The sequence below is a fragment of the Gymnoscopelus braueri genome, assembly GCF_963280865.1.
Source record: "Gymnoscopelus braueri genome assembly, chromosome: 13".
In the NCBI taxonomy this organism is placed as follows: Eukaryota; Metazoa; Chordata; class Actinopteri; order Myctophiformes; family Myctophidae; genus Gymnoscopelus; species Gymnoscopelus braueri.
In genome coordinates this window covers 28183693-28211515 of record NC_137615.1, presented here as the reverse complement: position 1 = coordinate 28211515, position 27823 = coordinate 28183693, and the positions used below count along the sequence as shown (strand labels likewise).

Here is a 27823-nt window from a genome sequence, read left to right as displayed (position 1 = left end):
CACACCTGTGTTTAATGTCTTGTTTTGTTGAGGCTGTGAATGAGACGAATGATACTCTAACAAACTACAAAGTATCACACAGAATTGTTATTAACAGCCATTCATAAATTTAGACAATAGTTAAAAATAGAAAAACACACTTCCTTTATTGTGTAGACAGTGGTATTTACAGTTAAATCACAGAAGTGTGTGTGAAACAATAGATACTATTCTGCCATTTTATCATCTTCCTGTTCATTTTCCTCTTCATCTTCTTCCTCTTCCTCATCATCATCATCAAAGTACTTATCCTCTGCATCTCTGCTCACTATGTCCAAGTTGTCATAATCAGGGTTCTCATCAACCTCACTGCAATATACATGCACACACACACACACACACACACACACACACACACACACACACACACACACACACACACACACACACACACACACACACACACACACACACACACACACACACACACACACACACACACACACACACACACACACACACACACACACACACACAAATAAATGTATATTATCATTCAGTACACACTGTAAAAACATCTTGACAAAGTAGCCAGTCAGGGCCAATATACCAAACTATGTGCTAAAGTGCAGGATTTCTGCAAAATGTGTGGTGGTAATTGTCATGGTATTTTGCAGTAACCTCCATAATCCTTTTCTCAGTTTTGCTTTGCCTCAGTTCAGAGGCTGCTCACGTGTTGTGAAAACATCTGCAGTTAAGTACCTTAAAACTAATTTATACTTTGTCACACAATCCTTTCCTTTAAACAAAGGATTTGTGCGGTGTATTACCCGCCACTAATCCACAGAGCACCCCTTTGCTTGAAGTATAAGGTGTAAATGTCTAATGATTGGTAACCTGTAGTTGAAATCCTTGTCTTTGCCGTCCAGGAAACGCTGGTGCATCTGGCTGACAAACTCCTCCTTGAGCATAATCTTCTCCTGTGCGGTTGGCTCCCACTCCTCTTTTCCTGAAACATTGCCTGGGAACAAATAGACATTATCCCTGACTGATCCAAAGGAAGAGGAGTAGAGTGTGAGAAGGGAGAGAAAGGGAACAAGAGTTTGGCCACCCAATCTATCATCTAAGTTCACAGAGGATGATCCATGCTCTTACTGATGGAAAGAGAGAGGGATGGTACAAGCGAGTAAGTGAGACAAATTGAGAGGGGAGAAAGTGAAACACAGAGGTTCACTTTGAGACAGAGAGAGAAAAGTTTTCCACTCAACATGCCTTCGTACAACTCCATTGCACCAAAGTTCAAATGACTAAAAGTGGATCTTAGTGACCACAAAAAGTCGCGACAGCTCTGCAGTGTGTTCTGCTCTCACCATCATCATCTTCATCTTCCTCCTGTGTGGCCTCCTCTCTCTCCTGCTCCTCCTGCAATCGATTCTGTATCAGCCTCTCCTGGTAGGAGTTGAGGAGGAGGTGGGCCAACCCTGGATTGCCTTCGCCTGGGCCCCCCACTTGTCCTTCTGCACCTCCCTGCATAGCCTCCTGAGAGCGTACCAGTAACTGTTGTCAAAGGTAAACGACAAGGCAGAATTAGCATAGTGTGACATTAAAGGGATATTTCACTTTCAAAAAAACTTTGGGTCATTTTATCGTCTACACAGCCTTTTGTGAGCACCCCAATCAGTTTTTAAGTTGCTTGATTCAGTATTTAGATATTTGATAATCATTTTTATCAGACACCTTCCTATACAAACCCATTATAACTTCAAACTCAATTTTTAACATGTTAGATTCATCAAAAACACCCGTCCTTGGTTCTGGTGACTCACCCTGCCCTCCTAATACGCGAGGGGGCCGTGTTTTTTCGATTACTTTTTTCATTTATTTTATTTAATTTAGTTATTGTATTTAATTTTTTTCATTTTCCAAAAGAAATATTACAAATAAATTAAAAAAGTAATCGAAAAAACACGGCCCCCTCGCGTATTAGGAGGGCAGGGTGAGTCACCAGAACCAAGGACGGGTGTTTTTGATGAATCTAACATGTTAAACATTTTGTTTGAAGTTATAATGGGTTTGTATAGGAAGGGGGCGTGTCTGATAAAATGAATATCAAATATCTAGATACTGAATTGAGCAACTTAAAAACTGTCTGGGGGGCTCACAAAGGCCTGAGTAGACGATAAAATGACCAAAGGTTTTTTTGAAAGTGAAATATCCCTTTAAGTACTGCAAGCCTTTATTTATTTAGGAGTGTTAATTCTCCAAATACACGGTTTGGTTTGATTTGACTTTTGATTTTAATGTCACAGTTGAAAAATGTTCAAGGTTATGCCTGTGTTAGACGGTCTTGTTTTGTGAAGAAATATACTTTTTTCACAATAATGCAATAACAGTAATAATTCTAATTCTGTCATAATTGATAATTGATTCAGACTTGTGCCGGCTAATATTTATCAATACAAACACTACCAGTTGTAAAAAACAACACCACATAATATATGTGTGAGCATAATACTAAAGTAAAGTAGCATGTCGTGTCCTTTTATGACTATGCAGTATGCACCAATGCAATGGAGAAAAAAAATCCTGTGCTTGTATATTAGGTAGAAAATTAAGCATTTCCAATTCAGGCAATTCACAAAAACAAAAGAAAACAACTAATATAACTGATTAGAAATTGTGTAGAACAAAGTCATCCCACCTCATCATCTGTCAGATACTGGCCAATGTACTGCTCATACAGTAGGGGCTCCCTCGTACGCATCTGCTCCTCACTAAAATACTGACCCTCTGGGAAAGGAGGGAGAGACAAAGGCAGAAAAACATAGAAAGATGACACGATACATGGTTGGTTGAGTGTATTATTATTTGATCTTTTGTTTTGCCATTTCTGCTTACTTTTTTATAGTGATAGTGAGAGAGACAGGAATGGTGGGAGAGAGAGAGGGGATATGAAATGAAGTAAAGTGCCTAGGATCAAACTCAAACCCAGGCTGGCTGCAAGAAGTACTCATTTATGTGGTATGTGGTCTTATCAGGTGATCTGGTCCCCCAGAGTTGATTATTTTTTACAGTGTGGCTTAAGGTCAAGACACCTAGAACAGGGTTTGTCTGTCTCTCTGTCTCTCTGTCTATCTATCTGTCTGTCTGTATATATTCCATGTCTGGAATTTCATGTTATTCAGGACATTGCATTTACTGAGGATCTAAAATTGTGGACACACAAACATCAGGTTCCTCGGGCTTCGCCACTGGACCATCAGAGAAGCTATTCGAATTAATGAATAACACTTACACTATCATTCTTTTGATCCTATTAGAATAATAATAATAAATATGAACATATTCTCAGGAACCCTTACCCCTCTGGAGGGCCCTGAGTGCAGCATAGCGCTGGTTTCGGACCCTGGTCTTGTCTGCGTGTCCAACAGCCCGTCTCTGTATCACTCTGCAGTAGTGCTGGGCCCGCGAATCAGAGCGGAGATGAGAGAACGCCTCCAGATGCTTGGGCTTCAGATGAGCCTGGAAAAATGAAACAGCAGAACTATTGGACACAACTTTTGTGATTTTTTAACAAGACTGCTTATTTAGAAGCAGAAATTTGGGTCACGCTCTGTTTCAGAATAAGCTCAGCATGAATGTTATTTCTTTAGTTTTATGTCCATCTGTCAGGTGCCTACTACTTACTAAACTTAAGTTTGCTTGCACACAAAAACAGATACACTACTGCTCAATCTCTCTTTCCATCTCACTCAGATACACAGAAATACTCTTTCACTCTCACACACACACACACACAAGTTCATATACTGTGTTGTGCACACATATAATTGAGCCCTACCTGATACCTCTCCAGGAACACCAGGGGTCGGCTCTGATATTGCTTCAGCAGCTCCTCTCTGCGCTCCTCTATTGTCAGCTCAGCATCCCCTATCTGCTGGCTCTTCACCATGCACCCACTAACAGCCACTACCTCCAACATAGCACTCGCACTGCTGGAGACAGCCTGAAGGACACCATCTGAGGTATGCTTGGATAGAAGGGAACACAATGAAGCAAAATTGAGTGGGAAATCAATGGAAGAAAATGGGTGAAATAATCATGCTCTTGTCAAAGTATCTTGACCTGTGAAAATATAAGAAAATGTATCCCTATGGGCAAGGGAAGAATGGGAAATGGAGAATAGAAGCTCTCTTTATCCCTCTCTGACTCTGACTCTCACTCTCTCTCTCTCTCACACACACACACACACAGTAACTCAATCTATGCGATGAGAGGACATACAATCAATGTCTGTAACTACTGCAGTGGTTATCATTTATCAAACAGTGGTCCTTGAGGGGGTTCCAGGTGGTCCCCAGCTAAATGATGGGAGAGTTGGTAACCAAATGGACCCTTATAGATCTTCAACTCTTGACTCTCTCAGTTAACAGCTGCATTACTTAATTAAAGAATTGTTTTTTTTCAACGTTTGCCTGTTGTCTCTCCTATGGACAACAGGTATTAATTACGTATGTTCAGTGAGTTCCAGCATGGAACTGTGGACAAAATCTTATCCAACGATAACAAAATATGAAAAGTTTTGGGTCTGAGTAGCTGTAGAATACAACTCTCGTAGCCGAACGCCATTTTTTCACCCTCGTTTACATCCTGTTTACATTGAGTGTAATTCCGGGTTTCACCAGATGGGGCGCGTCACTACCGCCCATTGGGAACTTCCGACAGAATCGGCCACAGACGGCATTAAAACACTTGTTTATTGAAAGATATGGATTATTACATTAAACTACTACCCCGTAGCGAGAGCTAACATTTGGGGCGTGGGGGTAAGCACCTTTATTTTCAATTTGTACATGTTTGGAGTGTCTACGGGGTATAGTGCTGTCCCTGTGTCCATGGGGGGTGAACCCTACAACTCTCGTAGATTGAAAACGTCAGAATCATAAAAACGTCTACGAGAGTTGTATTCTACAGCTAGGGTCTGAGAGTCTAAATCTCATCAAATGGTGGTCCGTGGCTCAAATGCATACAAATGCGAATAAATAATGGACCGTGACCGTGATATGAAAAGGGTTGAAAACCACTGAACTACTGGAAATAATACATACTAGACAGGAATAACGTTAATAACGGTAGACTCACACCCATCTCACCTTCTTGTTCTGCTGTGGTGCTTCTGCTTTGGTGTATGTAAAGTCACATTCTAGAGGCCGTGTGTTCGAGTCTACTGGTTCAACGACGGTCATTGTGGGCCTGTCACTGCTCTCATGTGAACTAGGCGGTGTAGCTGGGGGATCGATCTCACCCCACATACTGGAAGCTGATATACCGCTGAACCTAATGTTAACAATTCCAATCTTCTAACGACACAATGTTAAAGTCAACATGTTGTCGAAAAAGTTAATTAATTACGTATGTTTAGTGATTTAAATGTTTTTTTTTTTACGAGAGCATCACTCGGAATAAATGCAAAAACGCCGCCATATTGGTCCGGTCTTGTTATTGTTCCCCCTCCTCGTTCAAGTGACTTGCCAATGGTTCCGCTGAAAAACGATTTCTCGTCTATTTCTGTTAATCTACATACAATTTAAGCAACAACCCATGACAGTAGTAAATAATAATGATAATAATAATAATAATAATAATTAATAATAATAATGTATTGTTTATAGGAAGTATTATTCTCCTATTCTCGTATTATTGTTTGTCTTTAAATGTTTCGATGAATTAAATACAGGACCCCATTGGAAACAAGCCATAATGCTTTCTTGGGTTTATCCTTTTAGCATCCTTTTGTATGGAACTGTATCTCTGTGTTTTTTTGCAAACTATTAACGTATTCAATCAATCAATCATCAATCAAACAAACAAACAAACAATCAATCAATAGCCAACAAGTCTATATCCAACAATCACCAAGCTAATTAGAATTGCATCACACTGTGCCACTCTAATAGATAATATTATCTATTATCTATCTATGTAATTATTATCATAATACATAATATGGAAAACAACATAGTGATTTGGCTACTAGTTAATGACATGACCATTTGCCAGTTTGCGTGATTTGCCTGTGATAATGTGAAGTATAAGGATAGCATATGATAAATTACAGGAGTGATAATGGAATAATCTATGAATACATTAAAAAATGAACTACCAGCACAACACTGGGAAACAGTGTATGAAGAAGATGATACTGGTGGTCTATTAAAAATCTAAATATTCAAATTGTTGTAATATAATGATTGGCAAACCGTGCCCACTAAAGCAATACAACAGGAAGCAAAAACATATAGCTAGGCCATTGATTACAAGTAAAATGGAGACATTTTATGGTTTATCCACAATATAAAGCTCCACACGTCCCAGACTCTTCTCCCTTCTGGCTCCCAAACTATGGAATGAACTATCCATTGCAATTAGAACTCCAGACTCACTCCCAATCTTCTGCCGTAATCTGAAGACTCACCTCTTCAGACTCCACCTCAGCCCGTAGCACTTGCCCTATAGCCTTGACGACCTTGCAGGATTATGCAAAGGCTAAAATGTAATTTAGATATAGCATGCTATGTAGATGCCAGGTCATTGTTGACCTAGCCTCGGAAACCCATGCCTTTTTTTTTTGTTTCAAAAGAAAAAATTGTTGACCTGGCATCCTATAGTGTGTATAGTTTCAATGTAGGCTGATGATAGGTTCTTGGTTTACGTATGTATTAGTTACTATTAGATTATTGGTTTACTTATGTATTACTTTATTTTTAGATTACAATTTGTATGCATATGATGTATTATGATGTATTATCTAGTGTCCTTGCTTACTGTAAATCGCTCTGGATTAAGAGCTGTAGATAGACATTAGACATAGATATTATAGTGCTCAAAATATTGGAACAACTCAGTAGGTTGGACAATTTCAAAGAATAGCAATACAATGAATTTTGACTCTGGCACTCAGAGCCAAACCTCCATAAATAAGCCGGGCACTGAATGAGTTAAATGAACAGAAAATACATTTTCAGGTCGGGATACTTATCCCACTATGCAAAGTAACATTAAGAAAATGCTATTGTTTCCTGCAGTCCTGGTCTGTGAGTCTCTTCAGCAGCTCTATGACTGTATCTTGTTTGGAGCAGAGTTGCTCCAGTGCTTGGCACATTCTGTGCTCCCTCCTCTCACGTCTCTTCTCCAGAGCCTTGTCTTGGCCACAGCAGCCTTGTTTCCAGGTGAGACTTGATGGCCTCTTTCTTTTGAAGCCATAAGTCTTTCTTTTGGTGTTCTGGTCATGAGCGTTTGGGACTGAGGAAGGCAGGTGGTGATTCTGTGACAGTAGAGTACTTGTGGCTGGCTCTGATTGGATGGATTGCTGCTGAACTGTTGTTTCATCATTAGTCTTTCCAGTAGCGACAGGTTGAGTGTTGTTTTCAGAACCTGATGTGTGAAGACGCCCATCACCATGAGAGCTACTTTGTCCGTCACTTTCTGTCTTTATCTGCTCCTCTTTAATAATCACTTCTCCCACCTGTTCCTCACAGAGCTGTGTTTGTATTGGTCCATCTGTTTCCTGTCTCTTAATAACCTCTTGATACTCTGTGGGTGACAAACAGTGCAATGGTATTAAAATGTTATATTAACTGCAAGTCAGTTCACTCAAATTTAACATAAGAATCAAGCTCTGAAATATTGGAATGCAACACAGCCTATATCTCACGCTTTCAAGAAACACAAAGACATTTATTTGAAAAGTTAGTAACAAAATTCTACCCTTTTTAATATTCACATAAATACAACACATACCTGTGGTCATGGTTCTATGTGACACAACAGCATCATCCTGCTCGTTACTAATTGAGAAGATTGGGAAGGGAGGGATTTCAGACAGGTTGCAGGTTGTTGCAGCCTGCCTGTCTATGCCACTGACGTGAGGCTTGACACCGGGCAGTGAGGCCTTAGTCATTTGACGGCTTTTGGGCAAGGCTCTTCTACAGGTTTCACGGGCAGAACTCTCTTCTGCGTTAACTTCTTCAGCACATTGACAGGAATTGAGGGGTAAATCTGATCTGGTTAGTAAGGGCATCTCTGTTGTCATCATGTCCTCTGTTTCTGTCCCAGTGCTGTCCTCTCTAGGCTCTTCACTATGCTGCGTCTCATCATCATCATCAGCGCAGTCTTCTAGTGGCATACACCAATTCTCTGTTCACAAACAGGGCTGGATTATTACTTCAGAACAACAAAGTTATCTAATGATTGGTACTTTGTGGCCGATTGTGATTGATTGAATGAAAAAGGTGAATGTAATAGTTTTTTATATTTCTTCTTATCATCTCTTCGGAGCAGCCTACTGATCATTCCCACCAAAGTTTATGAAAACTGGTCATCTGTTCTAAAGTTATTTTGCTAAAAGACACAGACAGACAGGGGCAGAAACATAACCCCCATACAACGCTGTTGGTGCATGGTGGTAAAGCTGTCAATTCAAGCTGATTGCTTATTCATTCATTCATTACATTGCTCTATAACAAGATACTGTTGACATTATGAGATGCAACAATTATGTACAAACCTGATTCCAGATCTTCTTTACTGTTGGATGAAAGAATACTTCTTTTGGTCTAAGACAAAACAATAAATTAATTGAATGTATACATGCTGTAATTATAATGCAGTCAATCGTGATTTCATAGGCATCATTATCATCAACAAAAAACATTGAACAAAAAGGCCATTGTGAGAAGAGGTCCAGTGGTCTACAGTCTGTTTTAGTTCTACTCTATCTTGCATCAATTATTTCATTCCTGTTATTCTCTTAACAAAGCTTTGAGAATGTATTTTTATTCAGGTTTTTAATTCTACTCTTTATTGTATTCCATTTAACAGACCTGGCCATGAACATCACTTAAATTTCAAGTCCTTTATTGTCACATAATATAATACAGCTGAGCTAGTGACAGACCTCCTCTAAACCTCTCCTCAAACAGAGCATCTGTTTTTCTTCTATAGTGCATGTGCATTAGAGGATGACTTCCCCCATTTTCAACCTATATTCATATAATTGATCCTCACTAATGCACATGATAATATGGTATCAATTTTGTCTACTCACTCTGTGTCTCAGAGGAGGTCTGTGGACAGTTCAGAAACCTGCCTACCAGTGACATCATCGATGGAGAATCCAAGCTAATAGAAACGGCAGGCTTTCTATTTCTGGAAAGTTAGCATGCTATAATAGAAGCCATTGTTTTTCGCGTTTTTAACAATAAAATGTTAAAAACGCGGGTTGCAATGTGTGTGTGTGCGTGCGGAAGGGTGTGGGGTATAGGGATATAGAGTACAGAAGTCCTGACGTCACTCGTTCATCCCCAGGTTCGTAAAGTAATTTCGCTATGGAGAATAACATTGGGTCATCTTAGAATCGTCTCATATAAGAATTGTGGTCCAAAAATAAACAAACTGTCTCGGCGATATTGTCAGGGAGGAGGTTCTGTATCGTTTATGATAGTCAGTCTCTTATATTTGATACAGTCTGTTTCTGGCGAAAATTTTACTAATTCGGCGGAAGTAACATTTTAACAATTTAGTTTGGAAAAACAAATCTGCCTAACGATGATGTCACTGGTAGGCGGATTTCTGAACTGTGAACAGCCCTCCTATGAGACACAGACCAAGTAGAAACAAATTGTAAGTGTACTTGTCTTCTGTGCATAAAAGTGCGGTCATCATATTTAGGATGCACACGAATGTCCCTGCGGACATGAACTGATGATGAAATGTATGTCGTATGACGAGGCTACATGGACACGTCTTCACTACTGAACACCACATTGTGATTTGTGCGTTTTTATATATAGCTAAAGATTGGACAGTGAGGTCACAACTCAGTACTTTTTTAAATAATTATCTTTGCTTTGTGAGTTTTGTGAGATATTGCAGAGGTGCACTAGGCAAAGCCAGGCACAAAGGGAAGATGGAAACAGCTACCTATCATTGGCATCTTACCGCAGACAATCTCTTGAGAGGGATTTTTAAGCAGGTCCTGCTTAAAAAGTCTTCCCCAATATCTTCATACCCTTTGAGGATGAACCAGGACCTCTTCTCTCCTGGAAGAAGAAAAAAAACAGTCATTCCCTAATCAGTTTGGCCTCTGTGTTTATTCTATAATTAGTTGATAAGAATTCATCATCTTCACCTTCTTTCATTTCAGAATCATTTCCTTTGCTTTCTGTTCGTCTTTCACCCTCCGAGTCTTCATCCTCCCCTCCTTCCTCTACCTCATAATGTTCTTTTTCATTCCTCTGCTGCACAGGTATCGTGTGGCCTCCAATCTCCATCTTCCTGCAATTATTCATCTGACTCGAGTAAGAGAGAAAGATCAGAGATTAAAGGACCACATTTTCAACCTATCTTCATATAATTGGTTCACTCTTCACTAATACTCATTATAAGATTGTACCATTTCTCTCTACTCGCTCTGTGTCTCAGCGGAGGGCTATGGAATGTTCAGAAACCTGCCTAAGTTATTGCCCATATAAGATCACCTTTTTATCCTCTGTGTTTCTCTTCTTAAACCCAGGAGTCGTCAAATGACCCTGCTGTGATGAGTGACAGTTAGAGGGTAAAGACAAGAGAATGGAGAGACAGTTCAGTTCCTCAACATTGTGCCAACAAATAGCAAATAAATAGCAATAAAGGTAACAATAGTAACATTTAAAATAAAAAAATAAACAAAATATATACAATAACAATAGCACATTGTGTGGTATAGTATGTACATTTATCTATGTGTAAGAGAACTGTAAATACTATATACAGTATAAGTGTCGGGTGTGCCCTGCCACTGTATCACCAGTAATATCTGCATAGAGCAAAATGTGTTCAGAGAATCAACTGTCATGTATATCAACAGATAGGTACATTATAGTGTATCACCAGTGACATGTGCATACATTAGGAATATATGTGCAGATAACGAACAGTACTGTAATGTGCATCAACAATATGTCCAGTCAATCCAAGTTGAGCCACATTTAATGAAGTGAGTAGCCTACTATACACTTCAGTGGTGGTGACAATCATTAGCAGCAGATATGCTAGGCAGGCTTAAGCAGGCCTCTGAATTGTGTACATCCAGTAGCAGACTAGTAGTAGTAGTAGTAAAGCTGCACTATGCAAGATTTTTAAACAAACATAAATGTTGCATAATTCTCTAAATCACGTAAATGTAACGGAAATTTAATTTTATTGCTGTTGATTATTGATTGATTAATGATTCTTTCTATTCCTATTTCATAACTTGTTCTGTATGACTGTAAGCTGAATCAGTTCATTATTAGTGCACAGTCTTATGATCATGTCTGGTTGGACTGTCCTTGTAGAGAATGTAAACATAGGCTAGGCTAAGGCGGATAAGGGGGGCACATGGATGATGTTTACTGAGGAAGGAGACTGTTCAGCCAAAATACTGCATCAGGGTCGTCTATATCGCATTTGTACCCGTGAGAGTGACTTTGCATCCTCCTGGAACTTTGTATCTAGTTATTTCTAACTTTGAGATCAGTGTCAGACTCCCGAACCATTTGAGGCGATTTTCACCACTTTCCATTCATCACTCTCTCTCTCTCATTTGTGTGTTCAATCATTATATTATTGTCATCTGTTGTATCAAATAAACCTACTAAAAGACATTTAGTAGCATTCTTCATTCTCTCACGAGGAAATATTTAATTTCCAGTAAAAAACTAAATAACAATCTCCTCATCCCCCTGATTAAAATGCTATACTTTTAATTGGGTAAGACCAGTGGAGGTCAACGCTCAGGTCCTGGACCTGGTGAGACGAAGGAGGAGCCCGGCCAGGAGGCCATCCACAGAGCCTAGTCCCTCCACGTGCCAGAGCCTCTCCTCTCCCCCAGCCCCGCCAGAGCAGTTCCGGAGAAGCGGATTGAGTGGCCCTGTCTTGCCCTAACACCCGTCGACCCCAGGCTACAACACTGATGATACGTCCCAGTTGCATCCACGTGATGTTTTTTTTTATAGAGGGAGAATCAAAATAGTTACCTCTTGCTGCCACTTGGGGCCACGAACATAGTGTGAAAACTCCAGTGCAGCTTTTATAATAAACATTAAAAGCAATACTGATGAATAGTGTACACTACATTGTATCAGTGTATATGTTACAGGGAAAATGGCATTCCAGGGAAATTGAAAGGGGTACGCTTGTTTTCATGCCCCTCATGCAATTCTGTAGAATCAACGCTAGAGGGCAATGCAAGCCAGACATGAGCCCCACACCACACACGCACGCATGCACAAACCAGCACGCACACACGCATGCGCACACGCGCGCGTGTACACACACACACACACACACACACACACACACACACACACTCCAGGGGGCGGGCCTGGCGGGCTATGTTAGTGCAGTGAGTGGCACTTGGGGCAAACGCAGTCCCCACACAACATCATTTACGATTCTGTGCCTATCGGTACATAACTCGGACGGCGCTTAAGTCGACTAGCAGACCATCGGCCGGTCGTCGCGGGCACTCGCGCCTGGAGGCGCTCGGGCGCGACTCCTCGGCCTCAAGGTCTGCTAAGTCGGAGCGCCTTCCGTCATGGTCCAAAACTATACTTTATCAGCGAAAAAAAAGTAGTCCGCGGTTGTTTGAAAAAGTAATGTCCCAAGCTGGAGTCAAACCCCGGCTCCCAGTGGTAGTGGGTGGGGAGTCCAATGATTATCGAAGTGCGCCACTGAGGCTTGTACTAGTGGTGCAAAGTAACAAAGTAGATTTACTCAAGTACAATTTTGAGGTATTCGTACTTTACTTGAGTATTTCTCTCATATTATCCATTTTATTTTCAGCGTTCCCCTAGCGTAGCTTCCTGGTTAGTATGTTGTTGTTGTGGTCGTCGTCCTCGCATCAAAGCCCCGCCTCGCAGCACCGCCCCGTGCCTATAAAACAAGCGCTCCCCTGTCAATTTCCCTGGAATGCCATTTTCCCTGTGACATATATATAGCATAATATTTTGTGCTGTGCTTATACAGTTGAGTTCTTACTTTAAACAACAACTCCAAGGGTTGGTCGCCATAATAGATAGATTGTTTCCATTTCTTATTGTTTCCTTTTCCTCCAAAGTTCTCAAAGGCAGTGGGTGAAAACCTGCACCCCTCACACTCGATACACACCTCACCTAAACAGGGTATAGCGCAAAGATACAGGAACACAAATGAAAGAGAAGATAGCTGCTGAACTTTCAATCCTAATATGAAGGAACAATTTAAAATCTATAGATGAACAAACAATGGATTAGCCTACATCTTAGATGTAACATATGGGCCACATGGTTCCCAACGCAACTTCAGAAGTTCAGATGTATCGAATGCAGATGTTGGTGCAGACATGAGCACATTAGTAAATTTGTTAAGAATAACCGTAATTACTGAGAACACTTTTTTGTTTGAACTTTATGGCCATTTGTTAGAGAAGAAAAAGTATCCAATGCCCACTTACCCCTGGCAAGCTGTTCAACATCCAGGGTTCCCTTTTTGCTCCCGCAGGTGACAGGAATCACGTCCAACACACCGCTTGCTCTCTCTAGATGTCAACATCCAAAAATGTTATATTAGTAGAGCGGATAGTAGGAACAATCGTTCACTTTGTGATACAAGCGTGAAAATTGGCATGAACATTCCTTTAGGTCAACTCTTTGACTTTTTTAATCGAGCCACTCAAAAATCCAAGATGGCGGCCATTTTTCAAGATGGCCGATACCTTAGTGGGCAGTTAAGTGATATGATGGTTTATTTGGTGATACAAGCATGAAAATTGGCATGAGCAGTCTCTGTGGGTCACTTGACAATAGGCCACCCACAGCTACTTGAAATTTCAAGATGGCGGCCATTTTTCAAGATGGCCAACACTTTAGTGGAGCATTTAAGTTATATAATGGTTCATTTGGTGATACAAGCATGAAAATTGGCATGAGCAGTCTCTGTGGGTCACTTGACAATAAGCCACCCACAGATACTTGAAATGTCAAGATGGCGGCCATTTTTCAAGATGGCCACCACCTTAGTGGACTAGTTAAGCTTAAGAAATCATTTAGTTGGTGATACAAGCATGAAAATTGCCATGAGCCGTCTCAAAAGGTCATTTGACAAGAAACCGCCCACAGCCACTTGAAATTTCAAGATGTCAATCTTTAAATGATACCTTTTCTCATAGAAATGTATTGGGTTCCTCAAAAAGCTCTGTCAAGAGAGGTTGTTTGACTGTGTTTTGTCTGTTTTTTTTAAACTAACAGCCATTACATGTGTCAAATAAATACTAAGGGGTGGGGATACAAAAAATAAGATGAATAAATTAGCACAGTTGTGGTGCTGATAAGCACAGTTGTGGTGCTGAACGGACAGTGCTCCAAAATTATGAGTAATGGCTAATACTGAATGGCAATAGCCACGGAACCATGACAAACGATACTAAGGAACTAAACTGAAAATGTGCTTCACTGTTAGATATGGCAGTGGAAGGCAGTGGAAGCAATGTTACAAAGTAACAACTGAAAATTACACAGTAATAGACTAGATAAAAAGTAAAACATGATGCGTCGATGTGACGAGGGGAAGCCGAGCCATAGGCCTCCACTTGAAAACACAGAGGACAACAGGGAATAACTCTGGCAAAATAAACATGCAAATAGGTTCTAGCAGGGGCAACTACATAGGCATGTGAAACTGAGTCCATATCTGAAGCAGTTACACCTTCCAGTACATGCCTTGGAGCACCCACATTTGGTCAACTCCCAACAACTCTCCGCAATAGGTGGAAGTGGAGTCCAGAAGACTTTCCACTTCTCGTCCTGTTCCACCCATCCCCAGTCAGATGGGCTCGGCATTTGTGGATGTCGCTTCAATGCCTGTCCCCACACGTATCCAGCCTCATAAGAAGCATGTTTGGCATGCTCTTTGAGTGCTGCTTGAGTTGGTGGGATCAAGTCATATTGTCTTTGCTTTCTGGCAAAGAGATCAAGCCTGGCCTCGTTCACAGTTGTGACATCGCTGGACCGGTCATACATTAGATCTTCTTGGCCTCTTGACATGGATATCTTTGGTATCTTCAGTGTCTTCAGCAGATGTAGATGCTCTCTTTTGGGCCCTTTCCAGCTCTGTGTTGTTGAACCTAAGTTTACAGCTTGAATTATATTTTGCTCTGTTTCTTGTCGATGTGCTTTCTATGCCATCACCTTCATCTAGTCGGGTTGGACTAAGTAAGATAGGCAGAGCATTGATCTTATGAAATAATGGAACATTTCTTGCAATGGTATCATAACCAGTACGATCGTGCTCTCTGTTGAATAAACTCGGCTAAATGAGTTTTTCCTTGGTGACCTGCTGACAAATTAAACATCTGTCCCAGTTAGTTTTCACAACTGTTATGATGGCTTCTGCCATGTCTGCAGCATAGGCAGAGGCCGAGGGTTTATCCTTTTACCACCTTTTACCAAGCACTTTGATGTATGGGATACAACTAAGTTCGTGCCTTAACAATACACTTAGTTCGATCGTTCATCCAATGCCATTTAAATCCTGAGCGATCTGTACACCATCCGGTTAACTAAAACCCCATTAACCTTGGCTCGGCTCTCCCGTGCTGGCACAACCTGTCAATTCAGGTGCGGCTATCTAACTGTTTTGGGGTAAATTAGACAGCATTTGGGATACCAACTTTCAATTAGCTGACATTGAACCCCACTCTGAGTTTAACAGCAGTGATATATCACCAGTGTGCCCTGGTAGTGCAGATATTCACTCTTATCTAATCTATCTATGATCAACAAATCAACACAACTATATTGTGATGTGTTAAAAGTTGTTCTTTAGCATAATAATAATAATCGTATAATCGTCCTTAGAAAAAAAAAACATACATTTCTATGAGAAAATGTATCTTTTGAGGATCCAGGGGGCGGGGCGGCCATCTTGAAAATAGAAATGTAAAGTGGCTGGGAGTGTTTTCTTGTCAAGCAACCCTTAGAGACTGCTCATGCCAAATTTAATACTTGTATCACCAAATAAACCATTATATAACTTAATTGCTCCACTAAAGTGTTGGCCATCTTGAAAAATGGCCGCCATCTTGAAATTTCAAGTAGCTGTGGGTGGCCTATTGTCAAGTGACCCACAGAGACTGCTCATGCCAATGTTCATGCTTGTATCACCAAATAAACCATTATATAACTTAATTGCTCCACTAAAGTGTTGGCCATCTTGAAAAATGGCCGCCATCTTGAAATTTCAAGTAGCTGTGGGTGGCCTATTGTCAAGTGACCCACAGAGACTGCTCATGCCGATTTTCATGCTTGTATCACCAAATAAACCATCATATCACTTAACTGCCCACTAAGATGTCGGCCATCTTGAAAAATGGCCGCCATCTTTGATTTTCAAGTGGCTCGATTAAAAAAATCGATAAATGACCTCTAAAGATGATCTGTACCAAGTTTCACGCTTGTATCACCAAGTGAACGATTCTCCCAAAATATTGCTTTTATCCGCTCTACTATATACTGCCAGACCAAAGTATCCAATGCCCACTTACAAAGTATCCAATGCCCACTATCCAATGCCCACTTACCCCTGGCAGGCTGTTCAACATCCAGGGTTCCCTTTTTGCTCCCGCAGGTGACAGGAATCACGTCCAACACACCGCTTGCTCTCTCTAGATGTCAACATCCAAAAATGTTATATACTGCCAGACCAAGATTGTCCACAGAGCACAATAATCAGGGCAATGAAGTGTGTACTTTAAAGAATAGTTAAGATAGTTCATTATGATCTATGTAGTAACAAAGGCAAGGTAATTGAACAAAAATATTGAACTTCACAAATCAGTGTTTTCCCCCTTTAGAATTTTATATATATATATATATATATATATATATATATATTTATATATATATATATATATATATATATATATATACACACATATATATATAAAAACATGTCTTTAAGCTTGACTCACTCTTGTCTAGTGTCCTCTGGGTAAGGGTGTCCCGGGAGGATGAACCTGGTCCTAACCAGATGACGTCACCGTCCTCCTCCTCCTCTTCATCATGCTCATGTCCCTCTTCATTCTCCTCACAATGATACCTCACTCTCTTTCCTCTCCGCAGACAGCTCCTCCTTTTATCCTCTAGAAACCTCAGTCGCTTACTGCTCCTTCGATCATTCAACCTCTCTTCCTCCTGCTTCTCCTCATTAGAATCATCTCTGGTGCTCCCCATCTCCATTTCAGATATCCGGTCTGAATTTCAAATGAAAAATATAAACCTACTTTTAAAACATGAATAAAATGTGTATAATGTTTAGGCTATCAATGATCTTGGCTTTAGCCTTTTAGCCTACTTCATAATCTTCCTGCAACGTAGCAAGTTCAACCACTATTGTCTTTTAGGGTGCTTATATTCTGTGTGGTTAACTCTTATTTTTTTTAACTCTATGGGTTAACTTCCTTAAATTATCTGGTCGTGTCAACCATAGTGTCAACCGCCAACCCGACAGGGAAACATTTGAAAGGTTGACAGTTGACACACTTACTGACAGAAGCACAATGTAGCTCTAGCTGTGATGTTACATTTCGTATTACATTATGTTATTATGTAAATGCATACAATATTACAGCCATTTACTACGCCTATAGGAGCACTTATTGCAGTAGTGCATCCGAAACAAGTCTGCCTGACATTCAGTAAAACGTGTATATTTTTACAAAATAAATCACCAAAGATATTATATTTTATTGTATTAAATATTTACGGAGGATACATGCTCCGTAAATATGCAGCAGCAACTTACCTTGCAGCAGAATTTGAACCATGCATGTGGCTATTTGAAACACACTTTTCTTTACGCAGAAAAGAAACTGAAAGTATACAAGTTTTACTTCTTCAAGCCCAGAAGTTTGATAATGCATATATAAGTCATAGTGCCGGATGGACAGCGGACACAGGCTTATGAATCATTCTTTTTGAGGTGAAGGGCACAGTAGAATAGGCTACGTTTCTGGTTTGGTGGTCGAGCCCAGAACCCAGTGGTTTCACTGAAGCCAATTGAACATGCTGGCCATTCATGGTACTGCAGCTTAGTACCTATACATGAACGAGCGAAAACGGTTTCGACCAATGGGCTCGACTCACGAGCATGCGCACGAGCTTGCGCACGGGGCTGCGCGCTTCTGTGACGCAAAACGCGTCACTGTGACGCAAAACGCGTCACAGAAGTGACGCGTTTGGAGCCCCAAATAGGCCTCGCCCACCAAATTTCCAACCCGGAAGAAGGGTTCAAATAGGCCCATGCGCTGGGTGAGCAACTCAATGCAAGTGGATGGGAGGAGAATTCGGGTGCCCTCTCTATTATTTTTAACTCTATGGTCGAGCCCCCTGTTGCTCAAACAGTGGTCGGCACACATTTGTGGGTAGTGGACACATGTTTATGGGTCACAAGTAAATATCCGTTTATGTTTTGTTTCCTACATTTCGATTTAAGTATGATTTTTTCCAAATATTTTCCAAATAATTCATAAATGCCAAAAAAAAGAAGCCATGAATTAAAAACAGATTCAATGAATTTTGAATACATTTTTAAAAATCGAAGAAATCCCAGAAATTAGAAAACAAATGTTTGAGAAGTAGTGAAAATAGCCTGTTGTGAGCTTGTAGATCTGCTATTTTCACTAGTCCCGGGCAGACATCAAATTTCTCTTTTGGGTCTCGAGCTAAAAAAAAATTGGCAACTCTATGGGAATTCCACTGCCCTGCCAAGGCTCCAACTGTAGTGAAAAATAAACAAAACCACTTCGCTACTCACCGAAACAAAGAATGTTTTGTATTGTTGAAAGTCTATTCTCTTAGGTGGGAATCCTCTCAGCACCCCACCTTCTCTGTAAAATACACTTTTTGGGCAGAAAATTAAATATGTCCGCGAGACGGAAATTGTTTAATTTACTCCACTGCGCCCTCTACAGATCTGGTCAATATAAATTACCATTGACATATCTATAGGCTACCTCCCCTTCCCCAACGAGGTCATAATCCATTATAAATACCGGAAAACATTTTTGTGATCAATTCAATATTGTTCTGAGTCTATTCTCTCTAATTAATAAAACAAATATGATTATAGTAGGCCCGTCTGTCCACAAGCCAATCTCTAGCACGATGTTACTCCTTTGTGCCACCAGGGAGTGCAAACAGATAACTTATTTGAAAGTGTGTGTGGGATAAAGGTCCCCAAAACAAGTAGTTAGAAGTCGAAAAATAGACATTTGTGAGAACCATTTTCCTGGTCCTCACAAGAGAAACGGTTGTTTTACGATTCTGTAGGCATACAGACAAAAAAAAAAGGAAAACAAATTACAAAAAGATCAGTCACAGTAGGCCTACATGACTTTCTTAAAATTTACTATATTTACTGCATCTGGCAGCTTAAAGATAAACAAAGATAATTATTATACAGTTTATACATACCAATTATTAAAAATAAAGGCAAATGCAGATCAGCTACCTATCAGATAGTCATATTAGTCTGTAAATAGAGGGGCCAAGAGTAAGCTGGCGGGCTGAGCATAAAAAACCCTCATCAAAATTGAAAGTGAAAGTATGGGAAAGTACATAAGTGGCGCAGTGATCTGCAGATCAGTTTATTCAACAACTTACCAGGATCCATGCCAGTAGTAAGTCTCTCTTTTTGAATGGTGGTGGGCCTATATATATTTGTATTTATAATGAAGCCTGTCATTCTTATTGTAACCTTCAGCTGTCAGCATAAGACTTGTTGCATTTATTCTTGGCATATTTCCAAGTGTTTCGGTCTGTCAAACTCAGCTAGTTATTAATCTTAATCTTTTGTTGACTGTCCTTTCTGTCTAAAAACTAAGTCTAATGATAAGATAAAAAATAATCTATTGGTTTGGTGATGTAATGTTATCTTTACTGCAGCATTATCTTGTGAAACACATTATTGTACTATTGTACTATAAACACCATTTATAACTGTCAAGGGAATCAGACCCTGGGCCAACTAGGCCCAGACTCCCCACCGGAACCCCTTCAAGGTTTGCTAACACCTCTCCAGTTACCGGAATTTAACCTTACTCCTACTTATCGCTTTATCTAGAATGGATAAACTCTGTTAAATTCAACCTAGAGGATCTATTCTCGGTAGATTACAAGTGGCTTCCGACAATGACTAGAATGCATTGCTCAGAACTCAGGCAAAAATCTAGAATTAGACACTCAGTGACCGGAGACCAATACTATTGTCTTGGCGTCTTTCACCAACAGCTACGGGACACAACTGTTGTTGTATCTGCGTGTGCTTCAACATCAACTGTGACTGACCTAATTTCACTCTTGGCTCTGTGCTATTACCAAGCAGCTTGAGACAAGACACCTCTCATGAGCAGCGCTCTGTATCCTGCTTTTATGAGGATAAAATGAGAGCCACTCATTGAGAAATGAACTTAGCCCCAACCACCTTACTCAGTAATAAACAACAGATAGATATCTTCACTGGGAAAATATCGTGAGAATGAAACTTAAGGCCGTTGACAGGGCCTGTCCCAACCTGCGTCCGTTAGAGAGAAACTCTCAGACACAGGCTAGCTCCTATTTTAATGTAGCAATTTGTGTTACCAATCTTACCACAAAAATACAGGAAAAGGACAAAAAAACAGGATATCTTTCTTGGCTAATGAGGCAGTAGGGAGGCAGACGTCGCACAAAAATGAAGTTCAATGAAAAGGATTTATTAAGAAGTGAGTTACAAAAATAGAGAATAAAGTATTGAAGAGAGAAATGGCTCTATAAAGCAAAGTCCAGGAAGAGTCCGCCCAACCCAGGGCGACCAGGGGTTAAATACAACAACCCCTGTGGCAACATACTGTCATGACATGGCATTCTTCACCCCTCCCGTCCTGACAAACTCTCAACCCTTGAAGCACGTAGACACTTCCTGACAGACATGCACCACCTCAGCTAAGCAGACAGTGCATGACCTTGGCAGTCTGGCCCACTATCAGCTTACACAGGCAGTATTGTGTGAGAAAGTGTGTGGGAAGCGTTCTAAGCAAAAACATCTCAAAGCTGTGTTTCTATAAACTACGCATTTGCTTTACATGTTTTAATGGTCCCAAATAGGACCCTGCTGGCTTCTTGGATCGGGTTGATATTGGCCGGGCGGTGCCCCGTAGAATCCTGTGGCAGGATGGGGGTGGGGGTAGGGTCCCTGAGAAGGTCCCCTTGGTGCATATGGGTGGGGGTATGGCGATGGCATCCCCCCCGTTGTAGGGACAGCGTTGTATGGAGGATTCCAAATATTCCATTGCTCGCTCCCTTCGGGCCACCCAGTAGGTGTCCTAGCACCACGGTTCAGCTTCAGCTTCTCTCGTTTCTTTTTGCTGGAGGACATGGCAGGCGCCTGGGGCCTCACGGGAGCTCGGGGTCTAGGGGTCACATTGATGGCTTGGGCCTCGCTCTCAACAATAACTATTCAAGTGGGTAAACACTGTACGCAAAACAACAGTAAAGTTTACTGTTGTTCAATGGCTTTTGTAGGCCAGTGTGTAAACTGAGATTTGTGCACTCTGAATGATAGGGATAGCTGGTTGAACATTGCTTCTCCATATCGTTTGTTTTTTGGTATAACAATTTTCCCATAAAAGATGATCTATTATCCTTCCAATGTAGCATGTGTAATTGTGCCCAAAGTATGCCACATAACTGATATTTTTGTTTAAATAGCTTTTCTTTTCCTGTTTGTACTTAACAACAGAATCCATGTCTTTGTGATGACAGCAAACAACATGGCAGAGGAAGAACAGCAGGTGCCAGCAGAACGTAAGTAAAGGAAACTAATATTATTTCAATAAAGGCAAAGAGGTTGTCGGTGTTAGCTGATTTCATCATCAATACTGAAAATGGTTTACGTGTCTACATAGGGAAAAGTCCTTATGCCAGTTATGGTTTCATCATCAGCCAATAATCAAATTGTATGACTTGCAATGTAGTAAAAAAAACAAAAGGTCCTTTTGCACACCTACTGGGACAGGTGCGTAGGAGCAGGCAGCCAGTGCATTAGACAGGAAAGAATGGTGATCGTGCACACTGTCTTCACTTACAGCAAAAAAGTATTTTATTGCCAACTGACATTCATCAGGTATTTCTGATTAAGGGGTTAAAACTTGGTTGATGTGTGTGTGACTTGTTGTTGAGTAACCTACCCACCCAACATAAATCGGCATCCATGCCTGCAGAGATGGCGGTTGCAAAGAGGAATGTGTTGTTTGCAAGGCATGTGGTTACCACATCCTCTGCTCTCATGAGAGCAGAGGATGTTTCATATGTACCCACACGCACAACCGTTAACTTCACCTTGTCAAAACAAGATGACGCCGACATGCACAGCGGCGAACTTCACCCTGTCAAAGCGGCAAGATGGCACAGAGACAAGTCAACTTGCTTGGTCTCCACACAAACAACCTTTGATTTCTTAATCTGGTCAAAATTCATGTCAGATCCTGTGTCTAGGTGACATGACCTTTGCCACGATCTAAATGTCTCAATAAAAGAGCAAGGAGACAAAATATAACCGTCCAAATGTATAAGTTACATTGTATTAACATACAGATTGGACAAAATTACATTGTATTCATTAAAAGAAAGTTACATAGTGACTCTTTAAGTAGATCTCATGTCATTATTTTTTACAGTACATGCTTTTAAAAATACTTAAAGTAAAAGTAGAAGTACATTTCTTATTTTTATATCAATGAATTGCTGTAATGCTTTCACAATGAATTTATAGGACCTTGTAACGTTTCAGAGAAGTAACTCTCTGAAACCACCTGCACTGCATGCACTGATGTGCTTGCTTGTAGAAACACTGTGTTATACAAAGCCTGCAGAAACACCTATAAAAACGAAAATAGAAATGACTGAGGATCCAGAACTAAATACTTTTACTACACCCATACAAGATGTAACAAAGAGGCGAGCGGAGGGGGAAACTAGAAACATGGCTAGTGTGAGAGCAGCATGTGGAAAGAAATGTACTTGAGTAAAAGTAAAATATTTTTTGGGGAAATGTACTCAAGTAAGAGTAATAAGTATAATAAAAAAATCTAATACTCAAGTAAAGTACAGATCCTCAGAATCTGTACTTAAGTACAGTACTCAAGTACATTTACTCCGTTACTGTCCACCACTGTCCACTGGCATACCTTACATCATACCACCTACACATGGTCTGAGACTTTCTCATCAACATCGAATACTTGTTTACCTTAACGGAAGCCACAACTCAAATAAGTGGGGCAGTGTGAATTAACACAGGATTGACCCTTGCATCATATCAATGGTACATGTGTGTTACCTGTTTATTACTACTATTTTTCAACCACATCTAATGAGACAAGACATCAGTTGAATGAGTTTGGGAACAGACCTCATGAGACAAAATACATATGGGACATATTCCGGGCCGAAGTGGCTAAAGCCACTAATATGAGATTTTGGACTAGGCAAGGGGCGTTCCCCCGCAAAAGTTGTTATTCTGGGACACCTGCCTTACCCGCAAAACACCTGCACTACCCGTTACATTATGCATAGGTGTGGTTTGGGTGTTACAATGATAAAACCAATCACCGTGCCAGATGCCATTACCTTTAAGAGAAGACTGTGCTAGCCATTATCCCCAATCTAATCTTACGCACTCCTTTCTCCCTGTCTGCAGTGTTACCTGGTCTGATTATTATAAGCCACATTGGGCTTGTTTTTCTGAAGTTGCTCGTAAATAATGGTAGAACGGTTGTGAGCTTGTAGATCGGCTATTTTCAACATATGCCAACATATATAAATATGCAGATTGTTTAATGGACGACATATATACTGTAGGTTTGAAGTGCTCATGTGGCCTATTATAGTCGCTTCTTTTGGACTTGTTTTCATAGACCTGGTTGCTTATTTCTCTCGCAAATTCTGGTAACACAGCTCTTCAGCTCTGTAGTCGCACCGTGGGGATTTTACGTGGAAACATAGACCCGACGTTTGGTTACTAAGCTCTGGCCTTTAATTGCCTTTCAATAAAACCACATTTGATAGACATACGTATCACCTACATGTTACTGATTAGAGAGAATTTTATATTATTACATTACATAGGAAAATGTATTGCAACAACTATGCAAGTGAAGAAAGGGAACTTGGAAAGACACCTTCATTGTGACAAACCATAAATCATTTGACTAGACCTTTCCAGCAGACAAAGTGAGAAAAAGCTACTGAAATCTCAGCCATATGTATTTGTGTACCATACATGGAACTGGATAGAGCTCTCTCATCATTATTCTATTGTAAGTATTTGTCTCATCAGCAAGAACTGCATGTGATGGTGAAGAAAGAGAACTTGGAAAGACACTTGCGGACAAGCCACATATCATTTGACTAGACATTTCCAAAAGTCAAAAAGTCTAGTAGTTTTAAAATATGTAGCACATTGGCATAGACACTATGGCACATTACGAGTCCATTAGTTTCCATTTAGTGCTAGTCATTTGGGTTTCTGGTAAAATTATTGACCAGTTAATTTGTATGTCCGTGACAAAAATAAAATATTGATCAAAATGTCCGTCACAAGCTGGCATGGTGATGACCCCTGCTCAGGTCTTTCCAGTAAACTAATCCCATATGCAATGTGTGCAGGTGTGTGTGCCGTGTGTGTGTGTGTGTGTGTGTGTGTGTGTGTGTGTGTGTGTGTGTGTGTGTGTGTGTGTGTGTGTGTGTGTGTGTGTGTGTGTGTGTGTGTGTGTGTGTGTGTGTGTGTGTGTGTGTGTGTGTGTGTGTGTGTGTGTGTGTGTGTGTGTGTGGAATTGCATGTTGAGGAGCCTATAGAGTGCAGCCCCTAAAGCACTTTCACTTCTGCCCATAAAAGCACACAAATGCTTAAAGTTGAACTGTATGTTGTAGAAATTCTACCCCCCAGCTTCTTCGCACCCCGACGGCAACCCATGACTTACTCAGCTCTAAAAACTCAACAAAATAAAAACTTTTCTATTATTGAGACAGGCAGTGTGTGTGTGTATGTGTGTGTGTGTGTGTGTGTGTGTGTGTGTGTGTGTGTGTGTGTGTTTTTTCCAGTAAACTAATCCCATATGCAATGTGTGCAGGTGTGTGTGCCGTGTGTGTGTGTGTGTGTGTGTGTGTGTGTGTGTGTGTGTGTGTGTGTGTGTGTGTGTGTGTGTGTGTGTGTGTGTGTGTGTGTGTGTGTGTGTGTGTGTGTGTGTGTGTGTGTGTGTGTGTGTGAGTGTGTGTGTGTGTGTGTGTGGAATTGCATGTTGAGGAGCCTATAGAGTGCAGCCCCTAAAGCACTTTCACTTCTGCCCATAAAAGCACACAAATGCTTAAAGTTGAATTTAAGCTTCTTCGCACCCCGACGGCAACCCATGACTTACTCAGCTCTAAAAACTCAACAAAATAAAAACTTTTCTATTATTGAGACAGGTAGTAGAAAAACTGAGAGGGAGACAATATACAGTAGGGGTGGCCCAGAGGAGAAGGCATAATGGTGCCCTTAACCACTACAGTGTGTCAGGGCACATCACCATATGTGTACAGTACTCTGTTACCCATCATATTTCATAATTTCTGTTCTGTCTGTATTCCTGGGAGAGATTTATTGAATGTCCCCTGCTTTATTCTGCATGCTGCATGATGGGCAGGGGGCTTCTGAACAGAACCATACTGCTGAACAAAAATGTGTTGCAATGGGTAAACTGTTATGTTATCTTTGATGAGTGATTTGTTTTATTGATTTGCTCAATTCACAGAGAGAGGGGCCTTGAGGATCATGCTGCTTGGGAAGAGTGGAGCAGGGAAGAGTTCAAGTGGGAACACCATACTGGGACGAGAGGTGTTTAAAGCAGACATGAAGCTCAAAAGAGTCACTATGCACTGTGAAAAGGCCTCTGGAACCATCAACAACACACTTGTGGATGTGATCGACACACCAGGGTTCTTTGAGACGGGTGCTGAGACCGACCGGGACAAGGAGGGAGCCGTTAGAGACATTCTAAAGGGTGTCAAACTCCAGGAGGGTGGACCTCATGCCTTTGTGCATGTGATCCCATTAGGAAGATTGACTCAGGAAGATCAAGAGACCCACAAGCTGATTGAGGCCAGGTTTGGTAAGACGGTGTGGAACTACACCATCGTGTTGTTCACCCACGGAGACTGCCTGGAGGGAAAGACCATAAACCATGTGATCGCCGAAGGCGATGAGAGCCTCCGCAACTTCATACGCAAGTGTAGCGGTGGGTTTCACGTCTTCAACAACAAGAATGCAGAGGACCCAAAGCAGGTGGAAGGCTTACTGTCAAAAGTCCAGACCCTGGTGTCTCTAAATGGAGGTGGCCATTACCACACAGCCCTGTACCCCCCAAAAGAGAGGAAGATCAGGGAAACACAGGAGATCATCCTTGCAGAGAGAGAAAATGAGATCAGCAGAGAGGAGAAAAATCTACGGGAGCGCTACCAAGGCGAAGAGCTGGAGAAAAAGAGAAGGGAGCTGTGGCATAAAGAAGAGAAGAAAGCAAGAGAGGAGGCTGAGAATACACCCATCTACTGGCCCATAATTTTTGTAATTGTGGCATTTGTAGTTTGTGTTTTAATGGCGATAGGAGCGGGGATAGGAGTGGCGATAGTAGTGGCGGTAGGCCTCGTAGGCCCATGTTTATATTGGTATAAGTATGGATTTTCTTGGCCTGTGTTTGCACGAAGAGCATAGCTATCCTCTGAGATATTAAAACATACTGTAAATGGTAGATTAGTTAAAGGGATACTTCACTTTCACATAAAATAAACATTAAAAATAAATATTAAAAAAAAATGAAAGAAGTTATGGCAAAATAAAGGCCCCCTCACACATTAGTAGGACACTCTAATGCGTGAGGGGGCCGTGATTTTTCCATTACTTTTTTCATTTATTTTTAATATATTTTTTAAATGTTTATTTTATGTGAAAGTGAAGTATCCCTTTAAGCATCTCTTACTTCATAAATAATGGATTGCTCATTCAAAACATTTATTTTATGAAGATAAAACCGGTTTGTGCAAAAGTTGTAGTGCTTAATGGCGTTGTGTAACCAATAAAAACAATTGTAGACTGTAACACATTTGATGCCAACAATTATGTGTGGATGGATGCATAGATGGATAGAATGGTGTGTGTGCTAGCGTCCTCTAGTCTAGATGTACAGCAGGGTAACTTCTTGTAAAAACTTGTGACCCAACCCCTCCCCTCATCAACTTCCTATTCAGTACAGTCTATGTTCAGTACACAGCAACAAAGCATGCACATGTGATTTACAGGAAATAGATCAGAGCTGCATGTCAGTCAGTTCTTCTCCTGTAGGTGGAACAATGAGGCATGCAGATTTATTTTTAGATGCTCAGCTCAGCTCTGGCTTTTAAAATGACAAAAAGTGACAATAAAGAACATTGAATCTCAAACCTTTGAACAGTGCCATGTATTACCCATCTTTGGATTGGAAACAATGTTGTTTCTTACATATTCTGATACACATGTTACTGATGCCTCACAATTTCAGAGATTTATGTCAGGAAACCAAAATATGTACCTAGAAAAGTATTTACAAAAAATACTAGTTGTGTAATCCAACTTAGATTGGCTACCTTTTCTGCATCTGGAGGATTAAAGATAAGAATAGATAGAGGCAACTGAAGGCCAGCTATCAGATAGTCTGTAAAAGGGGCCTAAATTGAAAAAC

At 40.7% G+C, this 27823-nt stretch overlaps 3 protein-coding genes across 6 annotated transcripts; 1 reads left to right on the top strand and 2 right to left on the bottom strand.

Annotated features, from left to right (window-relative positions):
- Positions 1–127: 127 nt before the first annotated feature.
- Positions 128–5467, bottom strand: ccdc97 (coiled-coil domain containing 97). The gene is made up of 7 exons (XM_080446627.1): positions 5133–5467; positions 3821–4009; positions 3342–3501; positions 2681–2769; positions 1350–1536; positions 877–1000; positions 128–348 (listed from the first exon to the last, which is right to left on the bottom strand). Exons 1-7 carry the CDS (start codon positions 5289–5291, stop codon positions 207–209), a joined length of 1050 nt encoding a protein of 349 aa, XP_080302753.1. The 5' UTR covers positions 5292–5467; the 3' UTR covers positions 128–206.
- Positions 5468–6366: 899 nt separating this feature from the next.
- LOC308098188 (uncharacterized protein) lies at positions 6367–18973 on the bottom strand. 3 transcript variants are annotated; one of them, XM_080446442.1, is made up of 11 exons: positions 18850–18973; positions 17006–17287; positions 16616–16699; positions 13493–13576; positions 13039–13172; positions 10518–10571; positions 10169–10328; positions 9979–10079; positions 8546–8594; positions 7780–8175; positions 6367–7572 (listed from the first exon to the last, which is right to left on the bottom strand). In XM_080446442.1, exons 2-11 carry the CDS (start codon positions 17271–17273, stop codon positions 7049–7051), a joined length of 1854 nt encoding a protein of 617 aa, XP_080302568.1. In that variant the 5' UTR covers positions 17274–17287; positions 18850–18973; the 3' UTR covers positions 6367–7048. The 3 variants fall into 3 exon arrangements, with proteins under 3 accessions (XP_080302568.1, XP_080302566.1, XP_080302567.1); XM_080446440.1 differs by lacking the exon at positions 18850–18973 and adding an exon at positions 17839–18050; XM_080446441.1 differs by lacking the exon at positions 18850–18973 and adding an exon at positions 17839–18050 and having other exon boundaries at positions 17075–17287.
- A 392-nt stretch (positions 18974–19365) lies between these two features.
- On the top strand, positions 19366–27545 carry LOC308098927 (GTPase IMAP family member 7). Of its 2 annotated transcripts, XM_080447401.1 has the most exons (4): positions 19366–19714; positions 21814–21878; positions 25865–26862; positions 27076–27545. In XM_080447401.1, exons 2-3 carry the CDS (start codon positions 21830–21832, stop codon positions 26818–26820), a joined length of 1005 nt encoding a protein of 334 aa, XP_080303527.1. In that variant the 5' UTR covers positions 19366–19714; positions 21814–21829; the 3' UTR covers positions 26821–26862; positions 27076–27545. The 2 variants fall into 2 exon arrangements, with proteins under 2 accessions (XP_080303527.1, XP_080303526.1); XM_080447400.1 differs by having other exon boundaries at positions 19367–19714; positions 25865–27545.
- The last annotated feature ends 278 nt before the right edge of the window (positions 27546–27823 follow it).

Coding starts and splice junctions, on each gene's coding strand:
- ccdc97 (XM_080446627.1), bottom strand. CDS start 5,291: ATGTGGGGTGAGATCGATCCCCCAGCTACACCGCCTAGTTCACATGAG. Junction 3,502..3,820: donor TGTTCCTGGAGAGGTATCAG/GTAGGGCTCAAT, acceptor TCATTTTTCCAG/GCTCATCTGAAGCCCAAGCA. Junction 349..876: donor GACAAGGATTTCAACTACAG/GTTACCAATCAT, acceptor TGTATATTGCAG/TGAGGTTGATGAGAACCCTG.
- LOC308098188 (XM_080446440.1), bottom strand. CDS start 17,956: ATGCATTATCAAACTTCTGGGCTTGAAGAAGTAAAACTTGTATACTTT. Junction 13,577..16,615: donor TGTTGAACAGCCTGCCAGGG/GTAAGTGGGCAT, acceptor GTTGACATCTAG/AGAGAGCAAGCGGTGTGTTG. Junction 8,176..8,545: donor TAAAGAAGATCTGGAATCAG/GTTTGTACATAA, acceptor GTTTGTGAACAG/AGAATTGGTGTATGCCACTA.
- LOC308098927 (XM_080447401.1), top strand. CDS start 21,830: ATGACAGCAAACAACATGGCAGAGGAAGAACAGCAGGTGCCAGCAGAA. Junction 21,879..25,864: donor ACAGCAGGTGCCAGCAGAAC/GTAAGTAAAGGA, acceptor CTCAATTCACAG/AGAGAGGGGCCTTGAGGATC.